This window comes from Aphis gossypii, unplaced genomic scaffold, assembly GCF_020184175.1.
Source record: "Aphis gossypii isolate Hap1 unplaced genomic scaffold, ASM2018417v2 Contig00441, whole genome shotgun sequence".
Lineage (NCBI taxonomy): Eukaryota > Metazoa > Arthropoda > Insecta > Hemiptera > Aphididae > Aphis > Aphis gossypii.
Genome location: NW_026083107.1, coordinates 62,766 through 83,336, shown reverse-complemented (window position 1 = coordinate 83,336; position 20,571 = coordinate 62,766). Strand labels below are relative to the sequence as shown.

The following is a 20,571-nucleotide window of genomic DNA, read 5'->3' as shown; positions in this document are numbered from 1 at the left end:
CCGGTGATTATTACAACTATTATACTTATTAAATCACTGTGCGATAAGTCAACAATAAACTAGCCTCAACAAATCGTGAGTAATTATTATCATATTTCTACATTAACTTCCCGCCAGCTGGCGTACAATCCGACAACTCGGTTGTCGGTGTAAGCCTGTACCCAATACACACAGTCCGACCGACTTTGTCGGGTGTCAATATTTTCGCCGATCACGTCAATCGTCGAGATACTTCAGAGCGTAAGTCCGCCAGCAACAAAACGTTGTGTGAGAGGTCGCCCAGGCCGTCCAGACCAACGTCGTTGCAATCCAACCACATCAAGACCTCATTAATTTTAAGATTAGTTAAGTATTGTCCCTGGTTTTTTTGTGAGCTCTGTGGTCATTGCATCATATCGAACCGACCACAGAGACCCCCTCTCCATAATTAACTTATACCATCCTAATTCCGATCTTAAGCTCTATTCACATTAGCGGTCTCGGTTCGGTCCGGTCACGGTCAAGTCACGGTCAAGGATTATGATGTACAGTTCTCACTACCGGTCACAATCAGTCAAGTTCTATCTGCACGTTACCACTAAAAGTGTACTAAAGTGTTGACTAAGTTGTTTCACTAAGTGTACACTGTTATTGTTTTCATTAAGTCCTGTCGTGATGGCATTTTCAAAACGTACTTTAATGAAAATCGCATTACTTCTTGATGAAGAAGAAATGAGACAGAGTAAACGAACTAGGCGATTTTGGGTTCACCCGTTGGTCCGAACTCGCCAGGAGGAAGTAGAATATACAACACTCTATCGCCAGTTAGTAAATGATGACGTAAAATTTTATAAATATTTTCGTATGTCCCATGGAGAATACATGGATATACTGTCAACAATTGAAATAGATTTGAAAAAAGAGGACACACGATTTCGGAAAGCTATATCTCCCACAGAAAAACTATCTGTCTGCTTACGGTAAGCAAAAACCTAATTTATACTATTTTCGTGTGTTTTAATATGTTTTTCTTGTATACTTACTTTGAAAGCAAAGTTTATTACATATAATTTTTTTTTAAATAAGTATAGTATGTTATCTTAAATTTGAAACCAATGTTAAATTGGATACATTTTAGACGAATATAAATTTATAATTATCCAGATAAATCTCAACACTAATAATAATTACAACTACAGTTAATCAAACGTAAAAAAGCACACATCGTTTCAAACCAATACGTTTTTTGTTTGACTCAAAATCTAAAATACAAAATATAATAATGAAAAAAATTATAACAATTGAGAATTGAAGCATTTATTTTGGATCATAATAATAAATAATACACTTAAAATTAAAATTATATCATTACATGAAAATAATTGTAAACAAATTATAATTAATTGTTCTGTGGACTTGGATTATAGTTACTAAGGTAAGAATGAATACTATCAGCAGAAGAAGGTCGAGAGTAGGAAGTCGATTGGTTGCTTGTATCATCGTAATAAGAATTGATCTGCGGCCCAGACGTCTGTGAGGAAATAAATTGCTGTTGAGTGTTTGGTGTTAAGTTGCATAAGACGTTTTCTTGAAAGATCTGTAGAAATGAGGTTAAACTATGGTTTTTGTATTTAATATTTTGTCCATATGATTGCTGACGCTGAGGCTGTTCTTTGCCAACATACTTTCCTTCTACATCACTCACAATGTTAAATACTTTACGTTTCACTAATAACTTATCTGCAACAGAAAATTTTTTAACTGTCCTTTTCATTGTATCAAAAAAAAGATCAATCTCATCTACTTCTTCTTTTTATTTTTCTTCATTCAGTAAATGTTTCATGAAAGTACTACTAGCCGTCTCTGCTGTTACTGATTTTCTTTTCATGCTTTGAGGAGTTTTCCAAGCTCTACGATTTTCATTTGTGGTTGGTGACTTCATTTCTTTAAATGCAGTCTCAGTTGTTAGCTCGTTTGATTGCAATATCTCTTCAGTATCATCTATTGGGTCTTCTAAATTTACAACGGAAGATATTCTTTTTTTATCTTTCATATGGTGATGAATAAATAACATTTGTTCGCTATACTTCCAGGTTGATTGCGACCCACCAGGATCACCTGTTTTAGGCTTTTGGTTACGCAAATACTTCCTGTATTGAGAGCGTAGAGATTCCCAACGTTGTTTGCACTTTCCAGCATCTAGAATGACCAATAAATTATTAATAAAAAAATATTAAAAATAATATTGTCTAGTAGTTTTTTCAATTCAAAATTAGTAATTTATAATTATTTAATTGTTGTGTTCATTTTTAATTTTTATTTTTTAGAAACTAATAATATGGTTATTTTTTTAATTATTAACTATTATAAGATTACAGATTTTATAGCTTTAAAATTAAAATAAATAAATACTCTTTAATAAGTACCCTTTTGAATGTTAAATGTTATAAAAATATTTTTTTCAGATACCTAGCAACCGGCGATTATTTTCAGACAATTGCTTTTAGTTTCCGTATGGGCCATTCAACAGTTCATTCAATTGTTCACGATGTATGTGAATCAATAATTAAACAATTATTTGCCCAATGCATTCCAACACCTGACAAAGAACAGTGGGAAGAAATCGCCAATAGATTTTGGTCCGTATGGAACTTCCCGAATTGTATCGGAGCCTTAGATGGTAAACATGTTCAAATAACTGCTCCTGCTAATAGTGGTTCTAACTATTTCAACTACAAAGAAACATTTTCTGTAGTTTTACTGGCACTTGTGGATGCTGATTATAGATTCATTGCTGTGGACATTGGGTCCTATGGAAAAAACTCTGATGGAGGCATTTTCTCTAATTCAAAACTAGAGAATGCTTTAAACAATGGTACACTAGATGTTCCTGGAATTAAACAACTGCCTGGACCCCATATTTCTATGCCACATGTTATTATCGTAGATTCTGCTTTCCCACTAAAAACATACATAAGTAGTATATATTTGTATGTTCTGAGCACCTTTTGACTACGGAGATTTCAAAATTTTAAGGGAGACTTTTCCCCTCAAACTTTTTTTTCTCCGCTGTACCAGTTAAAAACACTGATTTTCAAAAACCATAATGTATGTTCTGAGCACCTTTTTTACAAAGAGATTTCATAAATATCAGATAAATCGTGATTGTAAAAGTAACAATCTGACTACTAAAAGTAACAATTTACAATTTATTTATTACTTATACATGTTGGCTACACTGAGCTGTAATTCTTTAGTAAAAAAATTATTTTTTTCTTTACATTTTAGTAACTAATTAACCATCGTTAAACCAAGTTGTGTTTTATGTTTATTTTTTCTATCTCTTAAGAACATATTTTATATAGTAATACATTTTGATTTTCAATGCCATTTAAAAAAATGAACTTACAAAAAACTAGCAATGACATTTCTTCATTAGTTTCTTTAGTACGAAACAAATCATTCCCAACATATCCGGAATACATTACATTTACATCCAGATTAAAAACGTATGATATATTACCATCAAAAATACCTCAAAATAAATATTTATTGGCTGATTGTGGTTTCATATACAGAGGAGTAAAAGACGTTGTAGAATGTTTTTCCTGCGGACTTGTCTTATACGATTGGAAAAAAGACGATTTACCATGGATTGAACACTACTTAGACATAATCCGGAATGTGTATATGTATTATTATCAAAAGGAAATCACTTTGTTGAATATGTAAAAACCAAATGCAGAAAAGCTAAATGTAATTGTGAAATTGAATCATATGATACCACTTGTTAGTATATTAAGATTTATATAAAAAAAAAAAATGTTATATAATAGGTATCGAATAAATTATCGAATTCTATTAAACAACTTAAATGTGTTATTATTCAATCCTTTATCTTGTAAATACGTGACCTAATGGATAAGGCGTGAAGTTCTGTTTAAATAATATAAGGTTTAATTTCAAGTTTGATGCAAATTAATGTAAGTATATAATCATTAATAATTAATAATTCTTCTCACCCCCTCCACACTTATCAATTAGGTCACGTATTTACTTTTACATTTTTTTTTTTTTTTTTAATAATTTTAGTCATAGAGTATAATTTATAGGGGCGTCTCTATATACTCTATGATTTTAGTATAAAATGTTGTTATATAAATGTTAATATTTAGCAATATTATCAGTATATGATAAACACTCTAACAATCATAGCACTACTTCAACAAACGTAATTCATTAGAATAAAAAAAAAAAAAAATCTATAAGAATTTAAAGACCGCTAGCTACAATATGATTTCACCAGTTGTTTCAAAGTCAGTATTCGAAATTCGACCTTATGGTAAAAAAAGTGTAACAGTTGGATTGCTTGTTAACAAAAAGATTTCAATCGTTATATTATTAGAATGTAAAATAACTAAAAAGATTTTAAACCTTGATCTTGAACAATGGCTTACATTAATGTGTGAAAATAATTACAATGCAATTATCGATAATCTGCAAACTCGATGTAAACGTGTAAGAATAACTGACAATTTAAGTTATTCTGTTAATGTGAAACAGTCTTCAATTATATTACATTCTAATGAAAATTATATTACTTTATCACATATCGATTTACACCGTTTGAAACAATTGCAACACTGTATTGATTTATATATTATTGAAAAACAAAAAAAATTGTCAAGTTATCAAAAGACTTTTGACACGGCATATTCACTAATTATGGCAGATGTAAATGGGTTACCTTTTTCTTGTCGTCGGAATGAATTTACAAACCAATATATTCAGAATTATGACTTAAGTTATAGTAATATGGAGTCTAACGATATTTCTTTTATGCATGTATTATTACAGTATCATTATAACTCACTATCAGATATGATATTACAAGACTTAGTAGTCTAATTTTTTTTCAATCAGCTGTTAACCAGTAATTTATATTATTATTATTATTTTTTTTTTTTTTTGATTACTACTTTTTACTACATTTTAAAATAAATGTACGATTAATTTTTGTTTTATATACATAAAGAAAATATAATATAATATAATATAATATTTAATTGATATACAATGTGAGTGATGGTATAAAAAAAATAACACAAGTATATTTAAACTGAAATTTTTTTTATTTTACATAGTACCAGCTATTATATATTCAAATTTTTTTTTTCTACTGTCATTAATAAATACATTATTATGTCTTTGATAATTTAGATCTTGTTATCTTCCTCTTTGGATCAGACATAAAGCGTGTGAATATTTTTTGTACAACCTCTGTTAAATTATTCTTAAGTTCTTGATCTTTTGTTTGATCGGTTATCGTTACTTTAAGGCTACATTCAGCGTGTTTCCATCTATATAAAAAAATAAAAAATTTATTTTTATTTTTTAATCTTACTGTAGTATGATTATTAAAAAATGTATTACAAGTATATTATATTAGGATCTGGGTAAAGCGGATAGCTGGACATAGTGAATAATGTTAATACATTTTTGAATATTTGTGATTAAATAATAAAGAGCATATAAGTTGTCAGCAGTGCTCGAAATGGACCGGATCGCACCGGAATGGCGTTCCGGTTCGTAAAATAAACTTTGCGTCCGTTCCCGTTGGTTAAAATTAAAATTTAAGAGTTCCGTTTCGTAATAATTCAAAGTATCACAATTTCGAGGATTAAAATTATAAAATTTCTTTCGACAAAATATAAAATTAATATAGGTAATATACTTAATAATTAATATAGAGAGAAGTTTAATTTGTAACTCCGTGAGGCTTCACCTGACATCACGCGTGTATAATCGTTTTATCGTATTATCGCAATTATTCGAAATAAAAACGTAAACGATTTAATGACCGAAAAGTTCCCACAGGCTACGCTATACAATTAAAGTCGTGATCGCAATAAAAGGCAATAAAACGTAAAAATACCCAATTTACTATCGATAACGTATTCTGTCACAAATTGTAACAAACTTTATCTACCGACTATCTGTAATCGTTATACATGTGTACATTGTGTATACCTACCTAATTATATTTTGATTGTAGTTTGATAATACTTGACAAGTGACAATGTCACAATATATTTAGTCGGTGTTTTGCTTCGAGTGCGGTCAGTTACTGCATCAGTATATGTGTGAGGTGCATTTTACTTTTAAGTATTATAATTATTATAAATTATGAGTTCGTTTTTATTAAATTGGGTCAACAAACATCCGAACGATTCATTGGAAACAGAAAATCCAAATAAAAAAGTAGAATTAGAACATCCTGAAACGGTCGTCGAAAATGTTGAAAGTTCCGACTGTGATGTACATATCCCAACTTGCTGGAATAAAAGTCAGTACGACGGGTTAAATTATCATATAATTGGTTAATTGTACAAAATAAAAAGTTAGGTTGTAGTGTATGCAAAAAAATAACTCAATTAGGATTATTTGGTGAAAAAAATTTACGTATTTCAAAACCTTGGCAAGAGTGTTCAATAATGTCTAGTTTACGAAAGAAAATACATGAACATAAAAATTCGGAGGCCCGTATTAAAGTAGCAAACATTTTACAGCAATCTGAAAAAAAACAGATAGAAAAAGGTATTAGTGAGTTACAACGGGCAAAATATTTAACGACTGAAAAAATCTTTAGAACGGTTAACAAAATAATTAAAAGTCAAAGACCATTTGTTGATTTACCGGTAGATATTGATTTACAAGTATTAAATGGGATTAGTATGGGGAACATATTACACTCAGATAAGACCTGTGCGAAAATTGCGATCCATCTGGCTACTGAAATGAAAACGATTATTTGTAAAGATATAATTTTAGACAAAAAAAAAGTATAAATTTTGGTAGACGAGTCAACGACTCTTAGTAGAAAAACTACATTAGTGGTCGTTTTGCGAACATTTTTTGAAACATTTCCCGGTGAACCATATACATTTAATCTCGATTTAATTGAACTATGTAGCACTTCTGCCGAACAAATTACTATTGCGTTACTTGAATGTTTGAATACATATGGATTTGATCAACAATTTTTAAAAGAATGTCTTGTTTGTTTTGCGTGCGATGGAGCTTCCGTAATGATTGGGAAAAATTCGGGAGTAGCAACTCGACTTAAAAAAATGTTTCCAAATTTAATTATTTGGCATTGCTCGAACCACCGTTTAGAGCTTGCCGTTAATGATGTTGTAAATGAAGTTGATGGAATAAATCATTTTAAAATATTTATGGACAAATTGTATTCTTTATATCATCAATCGCCAAAAAATCAAAATAAGTTAAGACTAGTAGCAAGTTCTTTAGAAAAACAAATTTTACAAATAGGAAGAATTTTGTCTGTTCGCTGGGTTGCGTCTAGTAAACGAACTATAAATGCTGTCTTAAATAATTATTCGGCTCTTTATGAACATTTTAAATCTGCTTCAACAGATGTAACAAGAGATTCGAAAGAAAGAAGCAAGTATAACGGGTTAAAATTAATGATCTCCAGCGTCGAATTTGTTAGTAATCTTAATGCAATGGCAGACGCTTTAGATGAACTAGGAGACTTATCGGAGTATTTGCAAAGGCGTAATATTACTCTTGTAGATGCCGATAAATCTATTAGAACAACAATTAGAGTATTTGATTCGATGGTAAGTGAGCCCGGACATAAATTAGCCGGCGCTTTAAAAGCGATTGAATTAAATATTTATAAAAATGTTCCTATTCATAATGGAAAGGTAAAACAAATTAATACGAGTCAACTATACAGAGGTTTAGCAAATAATTTAAGAAATCGGATGATAACAACTAATTCATCACATGTAAGTCAACATGAAAAAGATCAACAGGATAACATATATAATTATACAAATTTAATCGATAGTCTTAGCGTACTAGATCCAAAAAAATGGCCTACTTCCGATAATGATGAAATCGAAAATATTACATTTGGAGATGATAAAATACGTCACTTATGTCGCCACTTTCAATTAAATAAAGAAAATGATATTGTTCGGTGTTTTAAAATATTCAAATTGGAAGGAGGAAAAGAAGGTGTTCCAGACGACTTACAAATACTTTTTAAAACCGTAGCGGCTATTCCGATATCTACAAGTGAGTGCGAGCGAAATTTTAGCTCAATGAATGAAATTATAACACCTCTCAGATCTTCATTAAATATTAGTACAGTCTCTGCACTTTTATTTATTAATTGTGTTGGCCCTCCACTCACTGAATTTCGTCCTGAAAAATATGTACGGTCATGGTTAGCCAAAGGTGGACATTATTATTACGGTAAAACAAGATGATGATTTGATAAATGTTAAATCTCCAACTGATGAAAGAAGTTCCGAGTACTGGACCATCAGCCACTATAAGATCAAAAATATTAAGAATGTTGATAGCAAGAACAGGTAATATAATATATTATATTATTTATATACGGAGAGACCAGGACTATTTTCGGATAAACGCTTTTATAACGAATGTAAACTAGTGAATGATATTAAATCATTATCCATACAAAGACGATACACATTGCTGACAAGCAGTGCTCGAAATGAAAAATTGCTGCTGATGACAATGCAAGTCACAAACGTGACAAAAAAATTGACGACAAATATTCAGCATTATGGAAATTATTATAAACTATGTATTCAATTTGAATTGTAAATTTTTTAAGCTTAAAATTACTTAAAATAATTAAAATTAAAAATTAATATTATAATACTCATATTAATTTTTTAAACGTTCCGGTTCGTAAAATTTTTCATTTCGAGCACTGCTTGTCAGCAATGTGTATCGTCTTTGTATGGATAATGATTTAATATCATTCACTAGTTTACATTCGTTATAAAAGCGTTTATCCGAAAATAGTCCTGGTCTCTCCGTATATAAATAATATAATATATTATATTACCTGTTCTTGCTATCAACATTCTTAATATTTTTGATCTTATAGTGGCTGATGGTCCAGTACTCGGAACTTCTTTCATCAGTTGGAGATTTAACATTTATCAAATCATCATCTTGTTTTACCGTAATAGTATTTATGATATCAGTTTCAATCTTTTCATTTTGTAGTAATTTTTCAATATTATCCAAATATGAAATATTCTAAAAAAAAAAAAAAAAAAAAAAAAAAAAAAAAAAAAAAAAATGTAAAATTTACTTTACTGTAAATGTTTTGTTTTACTTACTTTTTTAGCCATTGTTTTATTCTTATTTGATTTGACTTGTTTTATATTTTTATTACGTATGTCTTGTTTTTTCACTGATTTAAATGATTTAACCTCATCATTCATACTCATATTGTTATAATCGTTCTTCGTTACTACTATTTACTAAGCTAACAAATGACATTTATTTTTTATTTTTTTTTATTCAGTTATAACTTGTAGCTATTAAATGGATTTACGTACTTTCTCTAAAAGTGACTTGCTATTTTGTATTGAGTGATATATTTTATACATTTCAGTTGAAGCACACTGAAACGGAAAGGGTAAAATTATATTGTTTGATAGAGATGGTAATTATGTGCGACTATATTTTTATTATTTGACACCGAAATAATATTTTATAAATATGCTAATTATTATAATGAGATCACACCGCTCTAAATCAAATCAAAATTATGATTATTATTTCATAAGACGGAAATATGTAGATTATTATAATGAGATCACACCACTCTAAATCAAACCTAAATTATAATAATTATTATTTCGAAAAGTACCGAGAGTAAATGTGTCGTATCATATCATTCACCTCACACTGCTCAGCACATAGACGACACACGGAAATTTTTTTAATATTTCAACTTCTCAAAGAACATTGTAAGTATAATCATTAAACGTAAAATATAAAATAGTTATAAATCTAAGTTAACTTTTTTTTTTTTTTTTTTTTTTTACTTATATAATATCAACAGTTTTATCGTAAACATTGAACAACGGTCTCACAAACTTATAATATATCATACCACATCACGACGCTCAACACAATCACACACGGAAAAAGTTCATTTTTTTTTTCAAATATTTCAACTTCACAAAATATCAATGTAAGTATATATCATTAGTATAGATATTATTTTTATAAAAAAAAAAAATAATAATATAGGCAGATAGGTGTACGACGTACGTTACATATAGAACGATTCAAACGAATACATGCACATTATTATTGTAGGTATACGTGTACAATATTCAATTAAAAACTGTTTTTTAAATTATAAATTACAGTATGTCTTCATGCAATCGTTTCAAACAATACACGGGATAGAAAAATCAACAATATTCTAGAATCTTTAGAATATTATCGTACTAACCCAGAAATCACCTTTAGATATGTAGGAGATTATTACCTATTTATGGTAAAAGATTATATATTAAATATTTTCACCGATCCACTTCGAAATTATACATTAGTTGAACTGTGTATACAAAATGTAGGAACCCAAAAGTGGTGTAGCAGTGCATGTTATCATGATGAAAGATCTGGCGGTTTTCAAACTTACAATTCTATATACCAGTTTGTTCGATTTAAAAATATAGAAGCGTTTAAAGATTATTGTTATTATACACAATGTATATTATGTAAACGGTTTTTAACAAAAGGAGTTTGTTTAGAAAGTAACCCATTCCCTGCTAGTATTGAAGTCGTACCTGTACCCGTAACATATTCAAGATTTTTTGTTTTAGATATGATGAGAAATATAATATCTCATCATTAAAATTTTAACTAACGATAAAACAATTTTTTCTAAGATGTATACATTTTAAAACGTTAATTATATTGTTATTTAGTTTATTGTAAAAACCAGTAGCGGCTCGTGAGTTAATATTCTGGGGAGACTTAAAATTATTTAACATAAACTACGTACAACAACGAACAAGAAAAACCCTGTTATTGAAAATCTAATAATATTATAGTATTACATATTTAGTTAATATTTTTAAGTTTAATTTGATTTTTTGTTCGTAAGTTAAAGTATTAAAACCACTAGTTAATAATATGTCTATTATATTGTCTTTTTGCATTTTTAAAAGAATTAGAAATATAACAAATATCAAATAGAAGATAGTATAAAACCCTGTAGTAAACGTGTTATAGTTATCAGTAGCGTATTTAGGGGCAGGCTATGAGGCTAGAGCCTAGGGCGGCTTTTTGGGGTAGGCGGCTTATTTTTATAATCAAGAGATAGGTAGATACTTGGAAAAATTATTTTAATACATATTATAAATTAATATGTTTTGATTATTGATACATATGACATGCCCATTTAACAAGTTCATGTGAAACAAATTTATGAGTGTTTTCTAAAAATATAACTGTTATCGGAAAAGATAACAATAATATTGTACTTATTGCCACTAATTGTCTACCACGATTAAAGATATTATTTAATCGTGATGTCTACCCGCGTCTATTCTTCTGATTCACTGTAACAGAAAATTATTGTATATTTTTACTATTATTAGCAATAATTGATAATTTTGCGTTCAATAAACGTAAAACTTTTATTTATTTCAAATTCATTTTAACGTTGACAACGTACGCGAGTAGTTTGGAACTGGATATCATAACATTTTAAGCCAAGCCAAGTCATTCCGATAAGGTAAATATTTAATTATTATTTTATTTAAGCTTCTAGGGAACTAATTTATAATTTATAAACAGTTTTATAAATATTCTACGTCGCTTACATATTATAGATATTTTAAATTGCTTAAACTAATTTTTTAAAAATTTTATCTATTGTAGCATTTAATACATTATATTTTTTTTATTTTTGGTCAAATTTTGTTAATAAATTAAAGTTTGCAGTACATTCATTTTATATTTTCATACAGTTATTACTAGGGCTAGGATTTGTATGCAATAAAAATTGTACAATATGCATTTTAGTTTTTGAAGGATACACACAAAAATATATTTATTTCAAGAAATACATCATTGATTAGCTGATTATCATAAAATACAAAATTAAAAATTATTTATTTATTTTTAGCTTAGATTAATTTTATTATTATTTATTATCTTAGTAAAAAAATCTATAATTCTCATTTAATAGTAGAAATATGTGTATTATATGCTACGTCTGTATATTTTTTTAAATTTACAAATATTAATGATCGGTGAACGTATATAGAACATAATAATATATTGTACCATAGGATTGTATTTATAAAAATAAAATTGATGTTTGACCATAAACAAAGTTATATACTTTGATCAGTTTAATTATTATCGACTTAAATACAATAATTCGATCATACTACATAATATTATGCAAAAAAACAATGCAAAATAAAAATAGTACCATTTTCATCACAATAATATAAATCGTGGACATTACTCACTTAAATTCCGTTTGGACGTAGCAAAAAAACATGCTGCTACATACAAATCCTAGCCCTGATTATTACCAATTACTATGAACATTGAATATAATGTTATAACTTCTAAATTTTACCGGGTACATTTTTTTGTTATAATAAATAGTGCACCCGCTAGAAGGTCAATTTATTATAGTTTTAATATAATGATATTAGATTTTATAATTATATTATAAATTTAAATATCGAAGCATTCGCTTCATTTAAGTCCCAATATAGGGTTTTATAAAGGTAAATATAAATTTTAAATCAGTTGCCTTTTTTTTTTTTTGTAAATTTAGTTTCGAAGTCTTGAAAGTATAATATTGCATAATCAATATGAAAAGAACTAAACTAAGTGGTGCTCAGTACAAACGATTATCAAAAGAAAAAAATGAAATACAAAAAAAAGTATTAAGTCAAACAAAAAAATTGGATTCGTTTTTTCCTTCTAATAAAAATTGTTCAAATATATCCGAATTAAAAACTGACTGTTCTGTGAATGACTCTGGTGAAATTCCTTTTGCAAATTTGAACTCTCCTGAACAGACTAGTAATATTATAAATGACATCGATAAAAATAAATTAGAATATTCAAAAAATTCTGAACAAATTATCGATAATATAAGTAATACTGGAAATAGTACTTCTAAAAATTTAAATATTGTTTTTGACCAATCAGTTGATAGAGTAGATGGCGAAATGTATGACACCACCAGTGGTAGTTTTGAAAATTCAAATATTGTTGAAAAAATAGTTGATAGTGTGAATATTGATAAATGTATTTCTGTAAGCAATGATGCGTTTGAATCAAATCATAAGAATAACAATGTATTTTTCGATAAAGACCCTGCGTTAGGATATGTAATGAAAGACTCGTGATCACTTTGTCGTACACGGTTTTCATCAGAATAAAGATGTTGATTTATCCAAATCCAAAAGACAATATTCTGATCAAATAAGGTACTTAAACAAGCGTGTTTTTGTAAAAGTACTCAAAAATGGAGAAACGTGTGATAGGACATGGCTAGTATATTCTGAAAGTTTAGGAAAAGTTTTTTGTGGTCCTTGTTTATTATTTAATCATGGAAATAACAATTTACTAGCGTCAACAGGATATGATGACTGGAAAAATGCAAATGTACGCCTTAACCAACACGAAAATTCAAATATTCATAAACAAAGTATTTTAATAATGAATGATAGAAGACATATTAGTTGCCGTGTAGATAAACAGATTGAGTCCCAAATAAATGAAGAAATAAATTATTGGCGTAATATTTTACATAGATTAGTGGTTATTATTCAGTCATTGTCTTCTCGTGGTTTATCATTTCGAGGACATGATCAAAATATAGGGTCAATTCACAATGGTAATTTTTTAATGGTCGTTGAAGTTTTGGCAAAATTTGATCCATTTATGTCTCAACACATTGCAAAATACGGTAACAAAGGTAGTGGATCGACTTCATATTTATCTTCTACTATTTATGAGGAACTTATACAACTTATGGCTAATAAAGTAACTTCTAAAATTATAGACGAAATAAAAAAAAACAAATATTTTTCTATAGTGTTAGATTCGACTCCTGATTTTTCTCACTCTGATCAGTTATCTATTATCTTACGCTACATTCATCAGGGTGTCCCAGTTGAACACTTTTTGACTTTTATTTCTGGATGCAGTCATAAATCTTAACAGCTTTGTGAAGTTGCTTGTAACACTTTAAAAAAATTTAACATCCCCATTGAAGATTGTCGGGGTCAGTCATATGACAATGCCAGCAACATGTCAGGACAATATACAGGACTACAAGCAAGAATAAGAGAAATAAATCCTCTTGCTGTGTATGTCCCATGCGCTGCGCACTCGCTGAATTTAGTTGGAGTCCATGCTGTAGAATGTTGTCCTGAAGCTACTAATTTTTTTTGTAATCTACAGTATTTATATACTTTCTTTTCTGCTTCAACTCATAGATGGGATATTTTAATGACTCATTTCAGCTCTAAATCTAAAACATTGAAACGAATTAATACTACAAGATGGAGTTCAAGAGATGATGCTTGTCTCAGCTATAATGAGTCTTGGAATGAAATAATAAATGCTCTGTCAGAAATAGAAATAGAAAATAGTGAAACACCAGAAACTCGAAGTGAAGCAGCTGGGTTACGTCATAACTTTGAATACTTGGAAACTAATTTTATGGCAATTTTATGGGGTTTTTTACTAAATAGATTAAATGCTGTAAGCAAAAAATTACAAAGTATTGAAATCGATGTAGTCATTGTTTTGGAGTTATATGATTCATTAATTGAACTTATACGTTCACAACGTAATGAATTTGATAATTACGAAGAGAAAGCACTTATTCGATCTACAATAAAACAGTATAAAACTAGTATATCAAGAAAAAAAAAGAAAAAAATTCAATACGATGAAAATAGAACTGGTGACACTGATCTTAATGAAAAGGATAACTTTAGAATAAATTCGTTTATGGTAATTCTTGATGTTTTAGGAAATGAATTATTAAAAAGACGTCAGGCTTATAATTCATTCTGTGAACCCTTTTTTTTCTTGACAAGATTATTTGAATTGAATCCATGTGAGATAAAACATAAATCAAACAACCTCTGGAAAATATATCCAAATGATATTGATCGTGAAGACTTGCAAACGGAATTATTACATTTAAAAGATCATTTACTTATTAAATTTGGTCCAAAAACACAGTCTCCTTTAAAATTAATAAAATTTATTTTTGAAAATGAACTTAAAACAGTATACCCGAATGTAGAAATTATTTTAAGAATTTTTGTTTGTACACCTGCAACTAATTGTTCGGCCGAAAGATCGTTTTCGTGCCTCAAAAGGATTAAAAATTATCAAAGATCGACAATGAGCCAACAAAGATTAAATGCTTTAGCAACATTGTGTATTGAAAATAAAATTACAACAGAAATGGATTATGAAGACATCATAAAAGCCTTTGCGGAACAAAAAAGCAGAAGAAAAATAATTCTATAATATTTAATTTTAGGTATTTTAATGAAAAAAAATGTTTTCACAAATATTTGTAACATTTAAAAAAAAGGTAATTATTTAATAAATTAAAGTTTTTTTATATACGATTTTGCTATTGATATTATTATGTTGACTATGATTATATATTATGTTGATTTTTTACTTTCCATTGTTATGAAACTGTACAAGAGTCGTATTGACAAGTAAAAAAAAACTATTAGGTCTGCAAAAGCATGTATTTTTTTAAATTTGTTTGTTTTAAAGATTTAATATAAATTATTTTAATAAAAATGTGCATACAAAAATTTATCATGAAAGGTTCAGACCAAATATTGTTGATTCTTTGGTGTCACGAGGTAAGGATAGGAGCGCCAGAATAATTTAGCCTATGGGCGCCAAAAAGCTAAATACGCCACTGATAGTTATTAAATCATAAAAATGCATTAAATTATGACAGCGACTAAGAACGGCGCGCGGTACGGCAATTATTGTCGTGAACCCAGTCTCAATAGAGTCTATAATACGCAGCTTATTCTCCCTGCCCCCTCCGGCCCTCCATCAAACCGGCCGTACCATTTTACATGTTATGATTGAGACTGTCGGGCAGCAGTTTCACTGTAACGGCGACCGTCACCGTCATCGATAAAACTAAAATAGCATTTCTATTAAAATAACTATTTAAAGGTTTTAGACTTGGTTGCTTTCAATTTATAATAATAAACAAAGAAAACGATATAAACTATATAATATTATATTTTCAATTTGAATAAAAATATTTTTATGCATTATTATTTTAATTAATTATTATTTACAAGTAACTGGGTTTTTTTAAGGGGGAGACTCAGTCTCAAAGTCTCCCCTGACGAGCCGCCCCTGGTAAAAACGCTGTTGAATAATGATAGTAAAATAAATATTAAAATCGCTACTATTCTTTTAACGATAAACAATTATACACAGTTTAAAATAACATTTATTATTATTATTATTATTTTTTTTTCTTAATCGAAACCATATTTATCTAACCCTATTATATTTAAACACTTTTAAGGTTATTATTATTATTATAATTATACGCTTTATATATACGAACATTGTTAATATAATTCTTACAAGATATTATATTTTAATTACTACCTACAAAATGTTGTATAAATTTCAAATAATGTATTATATTTCGTAAAAAAAAAGAATGAAATGACAACTATTAAAACTTATTATGTTTATGAAAACCATGAATTCATATGATTATATTATTAACATTGAAATCTATAATGTGAAAGATACAATTAATGTTGAACGTGATTATACATTTTATCACATAAGTTTGAAAAAATACTATGTAGGTACTTGTATCTATGTTTACGTTCAACATTCTTTATTAATATTTTAACTGTGTTGTAAAAATTTATCACATAATACGAGTTGAATATAACATATAAAGGAAGAAAATAATATCGTATCGTTTACCATTACTATCGTTCGACAAGCGTTCGTATAAACCAAATCCGATCACGTTTGATGACTGTGATTTATCGTTGAATTACAAAAGTACAGTAGAAGCCGCTTATTTTAAATAAATAAAAATAAATATTAGAAAGAAACACTTTGGGACCAAAGTGAAATGTGTCAATTAACCGATTGTTTCTAATAAGCGATTTGTTAGATTTGTAGTAAACCCAATGCACCTGCATTATATTTTATTACATTATATTATTAAATCAGGTAGAAAATGTGTATTAATTTAAGTAATACACCTGCATTGTAAGCAATAGGCCAGAGATCAGAAAAACATGTTCTTTCCGCCAAATGTTAGCTTTGACTCAGCGGAAACACCTGGTTATATTTACATAGTTCAAAGATCACCAGAGATACGTGTTTTCCGCGGGTACAACACGATTGCGAATGTTTTACCTTTCATATAACACGATTGCGAACGAATAACGCTTATCAAAGAATTTGTTTTTTAGCCGAAAAACGAACGATTGCGAACGTTTTTTTATACTACGTTGCCAAGTTTATAATTTCAGAATATTTTAAACATTTATTTATTTTTATTCGTTTTTAACATTTATTATCTATTATAAACATTTTTTTTATTTTAAATATAAACTATTGGTATTAATAATACAATTAAAACAGCAACTCTTCGTTACAAACTAAAATAAATTATACAAAATAATATGTAATGTTTAGGTACAATGTTGATTAATTAAAACAATTTTCGTTATGTAAGTATCAATTCAAAGTGTATTAAAGAAATCAAAAGTAAAGTTTTCAAAAAAATCAAGAAAAACAAAAAAGTGACGGAAAAAACGTGTGATTTTACGCAAAACCAGTTTCGACCAAATCGATTTTTATATGGTTGTAACTCAAAACTAATCACTGTTAATACTTGAAATTTCACCAAATGTTTATATTAGTGTTATCTATATGCAGTTAAATTTTCAAAATATTTTAAAATGAGACCACCAATTGATATTTTAGGGAGACCACTGAAATTTTCGTTTTTTTTGAAGTGGCGATAATGTATAATATAAATAATATAATACATTCAAAATAATAGTTTTTAAAAATATTTTCCAATTTTAGTATTTTTAAATTTTCCTTGGTAGAAATTTCCAGTTTTTCTTAAATACAAAATGCGGCGTAATAGCAAAAACCTTATTATTTTTACTATTCGATTATTTTTAAAATTATTATTAAAAATTTGTTTTTGACACCAAATCTGACAACACGGCAAAATTAAAGTAAGGTAAAAACGATCGCAATCGTTTTACCGGAAAAGGTCCGTTCGCAATTGCTCCATTCGCAATCGTATATTACCCGTTTTCCGCATGTTTTAGCCACACGCAGCGGAAACAACAGGTTTACTAACCTTCGTCTAATTGATTCAAATAACCGATGTACTGTTTCAATAACGTGATTGTATCAATAATCCGTGTTTCTAATAATAGGCTTCTACTGTATATTAATTATTGAATAAAATATTACCATTTACAGTTTCAAAAATAAAAATAATAAAATGGAATCATCTACGTTCATCAAACTACAAATTGAAGAAATGTATGAACGGCATGAAACAAATTTTACCGATGCAGACGAAGAAGAAAAGATACACAAAGAAAAAATAAGAATATAAAACAAATAATTAGAAAATTAAAAGATGAAAAAAAACAACTTAAACTTAACTATGAAAAATCACAATATGCATTATTTAAATCTGAATTAAGTATACGCAATGTTAAATTCACTGCACAAACAATTAGAATCTTTGAATCTACTAAAAACTATTCTAAAACTTTGCTATATTTATCATATAATAATATACATTAAATAATATAATGAAATTTAATGTAACAAAGTATTTTCGTAAAAATTCAAGGTTGACACGTACCATAACAATGTATAATTCTACATGTCAGCTTTGAGTTATGTTCCACAGAAGTGATTGTACGGTACGTACGTTTGGTCTATGTGCGTAAATGGCAAAGTTCCAGCGTTGTGAATGATCGCACCATCGTTGCTGTTCACTGCGCATACCACTATCATGACCCTACAACGCGTTCGTATAATCCGAATCCGATCACGTTCGGTGGCTGTGATATGTCGTTGAATAACATACTTTAATTACATTTCCTGTAATATTCTGGTGAAATAATTATTAAAACGTACACTACAATAAGCTGAATATCTGATACACTAATAATTAAAACATTAATCACTTAGGAATATGAACAAATGTATTATTATTATTATTATTTTAATATAAATTTATTTACAGTTACATAATGAAAAGAAATACAATTACTAAACGTAGACGGATGGAATCAGCTGTTAAGGGTGAACTTGTTGAAATTGAACGATTTAAAAACTGTTCGAGAACGTTTATTGTTAAAACAAGGAAAAAATAATAGATTACTATGTATTTTTTAGTTATGTTTCTGAAATGTTAATTTCTAGGTTAACACAATCAAGCCAGCAGTCAACATTAAATAATTTAATTTACATGTGATAGCATGTATGAACAACTATTAACGAATGAAGTACAAGATATGTCATTTAAAACAACAAACGTATTAGCATGCAAATCATCCAATTTTAATAGCTTATTAAACAAAATGTTTAACAAACTATTATCTGATGAAGAACAGTTTATATCAAAAAAATCAGGCTGGTCACTTAAATCTATAGATTGTATACAATTACGAATTAATACAGTTAATCCTCTTAAAAGAGGAAAAACATATTTAGATTTACCTAGTCATATTAAAAAAAAAAAAGCAGTTATTAATGTAAAAAATAACGATAACGAATGTTTCAAGTATTCAATACTAAGTAAGTACGATAATCGTTTGAATAAATCTTGGTTTAACAAAAAATATTTTGGTATGTTAGAAAAAAAAAAGTGGGTTTAATTTTAAATGCATCGATTTTCCAACACCTATAACTCAGTTAAAAAAATTTGAAAAAATAAACAATGTATCAATAAATATTTACAGCTTAGATGATAATAATGTAATTTACCCATTACGTATAACCAATATTGAAAAAAAAAAAATCATTTTGATCTTTTCTATTTGGTGATAATAATACAGCTCATTATTGTTATATTAACAACTTCTCGAGGTATTAGAAGCCAAAGAACTAAAAATTGTTCAAAATTGATTATATGTAAGAGATGTTTTACAAGTTTTGGAAATAAACCGTGTAAAAGCAAACTTTGGGGTGAAACAGATTAATTAGACATAAAGAAATGTGTATTAAAAATAAATTAGGAAGACCTATAATGTTTGAAAAAGGAGATGACGATTTTATATTTCAAAAACTATAAAAATACTCAACGAATCCCAATTGTTATATACGCTGACTTCGAATGTATTTAAAACCCTAAACAACCTGATAAATTCTTTCAAAATGGTAAAAAAAAAAAAAACTCATATCACACATTTACATAAACTATGAGTTACGGGTTTTATGTAAAAGTTGACTATAATATTATTTCGAAAAAATTAATAAAAAGTTTGAAATTCCTAGAAAAGTAGTAATATACAGAGGTAAAAATGCCGCAAAAAAATTTATGAATAGTATGATAATTATAGGAAATAAAATTAATGATATTATAAAACTAATTTACCAATTAACGAATTGACTTTAAAAGAAGAAAAAAATTTTCAAAAAGCTAAGGTTTGTGAAAAA

The 20,571-nt window shown here is 28.0% G+C and overlaps 1 protein-coding gene and 1 pseudogene across 1 annotated transcript; both read right to left on the bottom strand.

Moving 5' to 3' along the window:
• Positions 1 to 1,378: 1,378 nt before the first annotated feature.
• The window catches only part of LOC126554170 (transcription factor Adf-1-like), a 29,360-nt pseudogene continuing 10,167 nt past the window's right edge, over positions 1,379 to 20,571 (bottom strand).
• LOC126554179 (uncharacterized) lies at positions 8,763 to 9,294 on the bottom strand. Its single transcript, XM_050209269.1, has 2 exons — positions 9,171 to 9,294; positions 8,763 to 9,087 (listed from the first exon to the last, which is right to left on the bottom strand). The coding sequence occupies exons 1-2, from the start codon at positions 9,279 to 9,281 to the stop codon at positions 8,887 to 8,889; spliced, it is 312 nt and encodes a 103-aa protein (XP_050065226.1). The 5' UTR covers positions 9,282 to 9,294; the 3' UTR covers positions 8,763 to 8,886.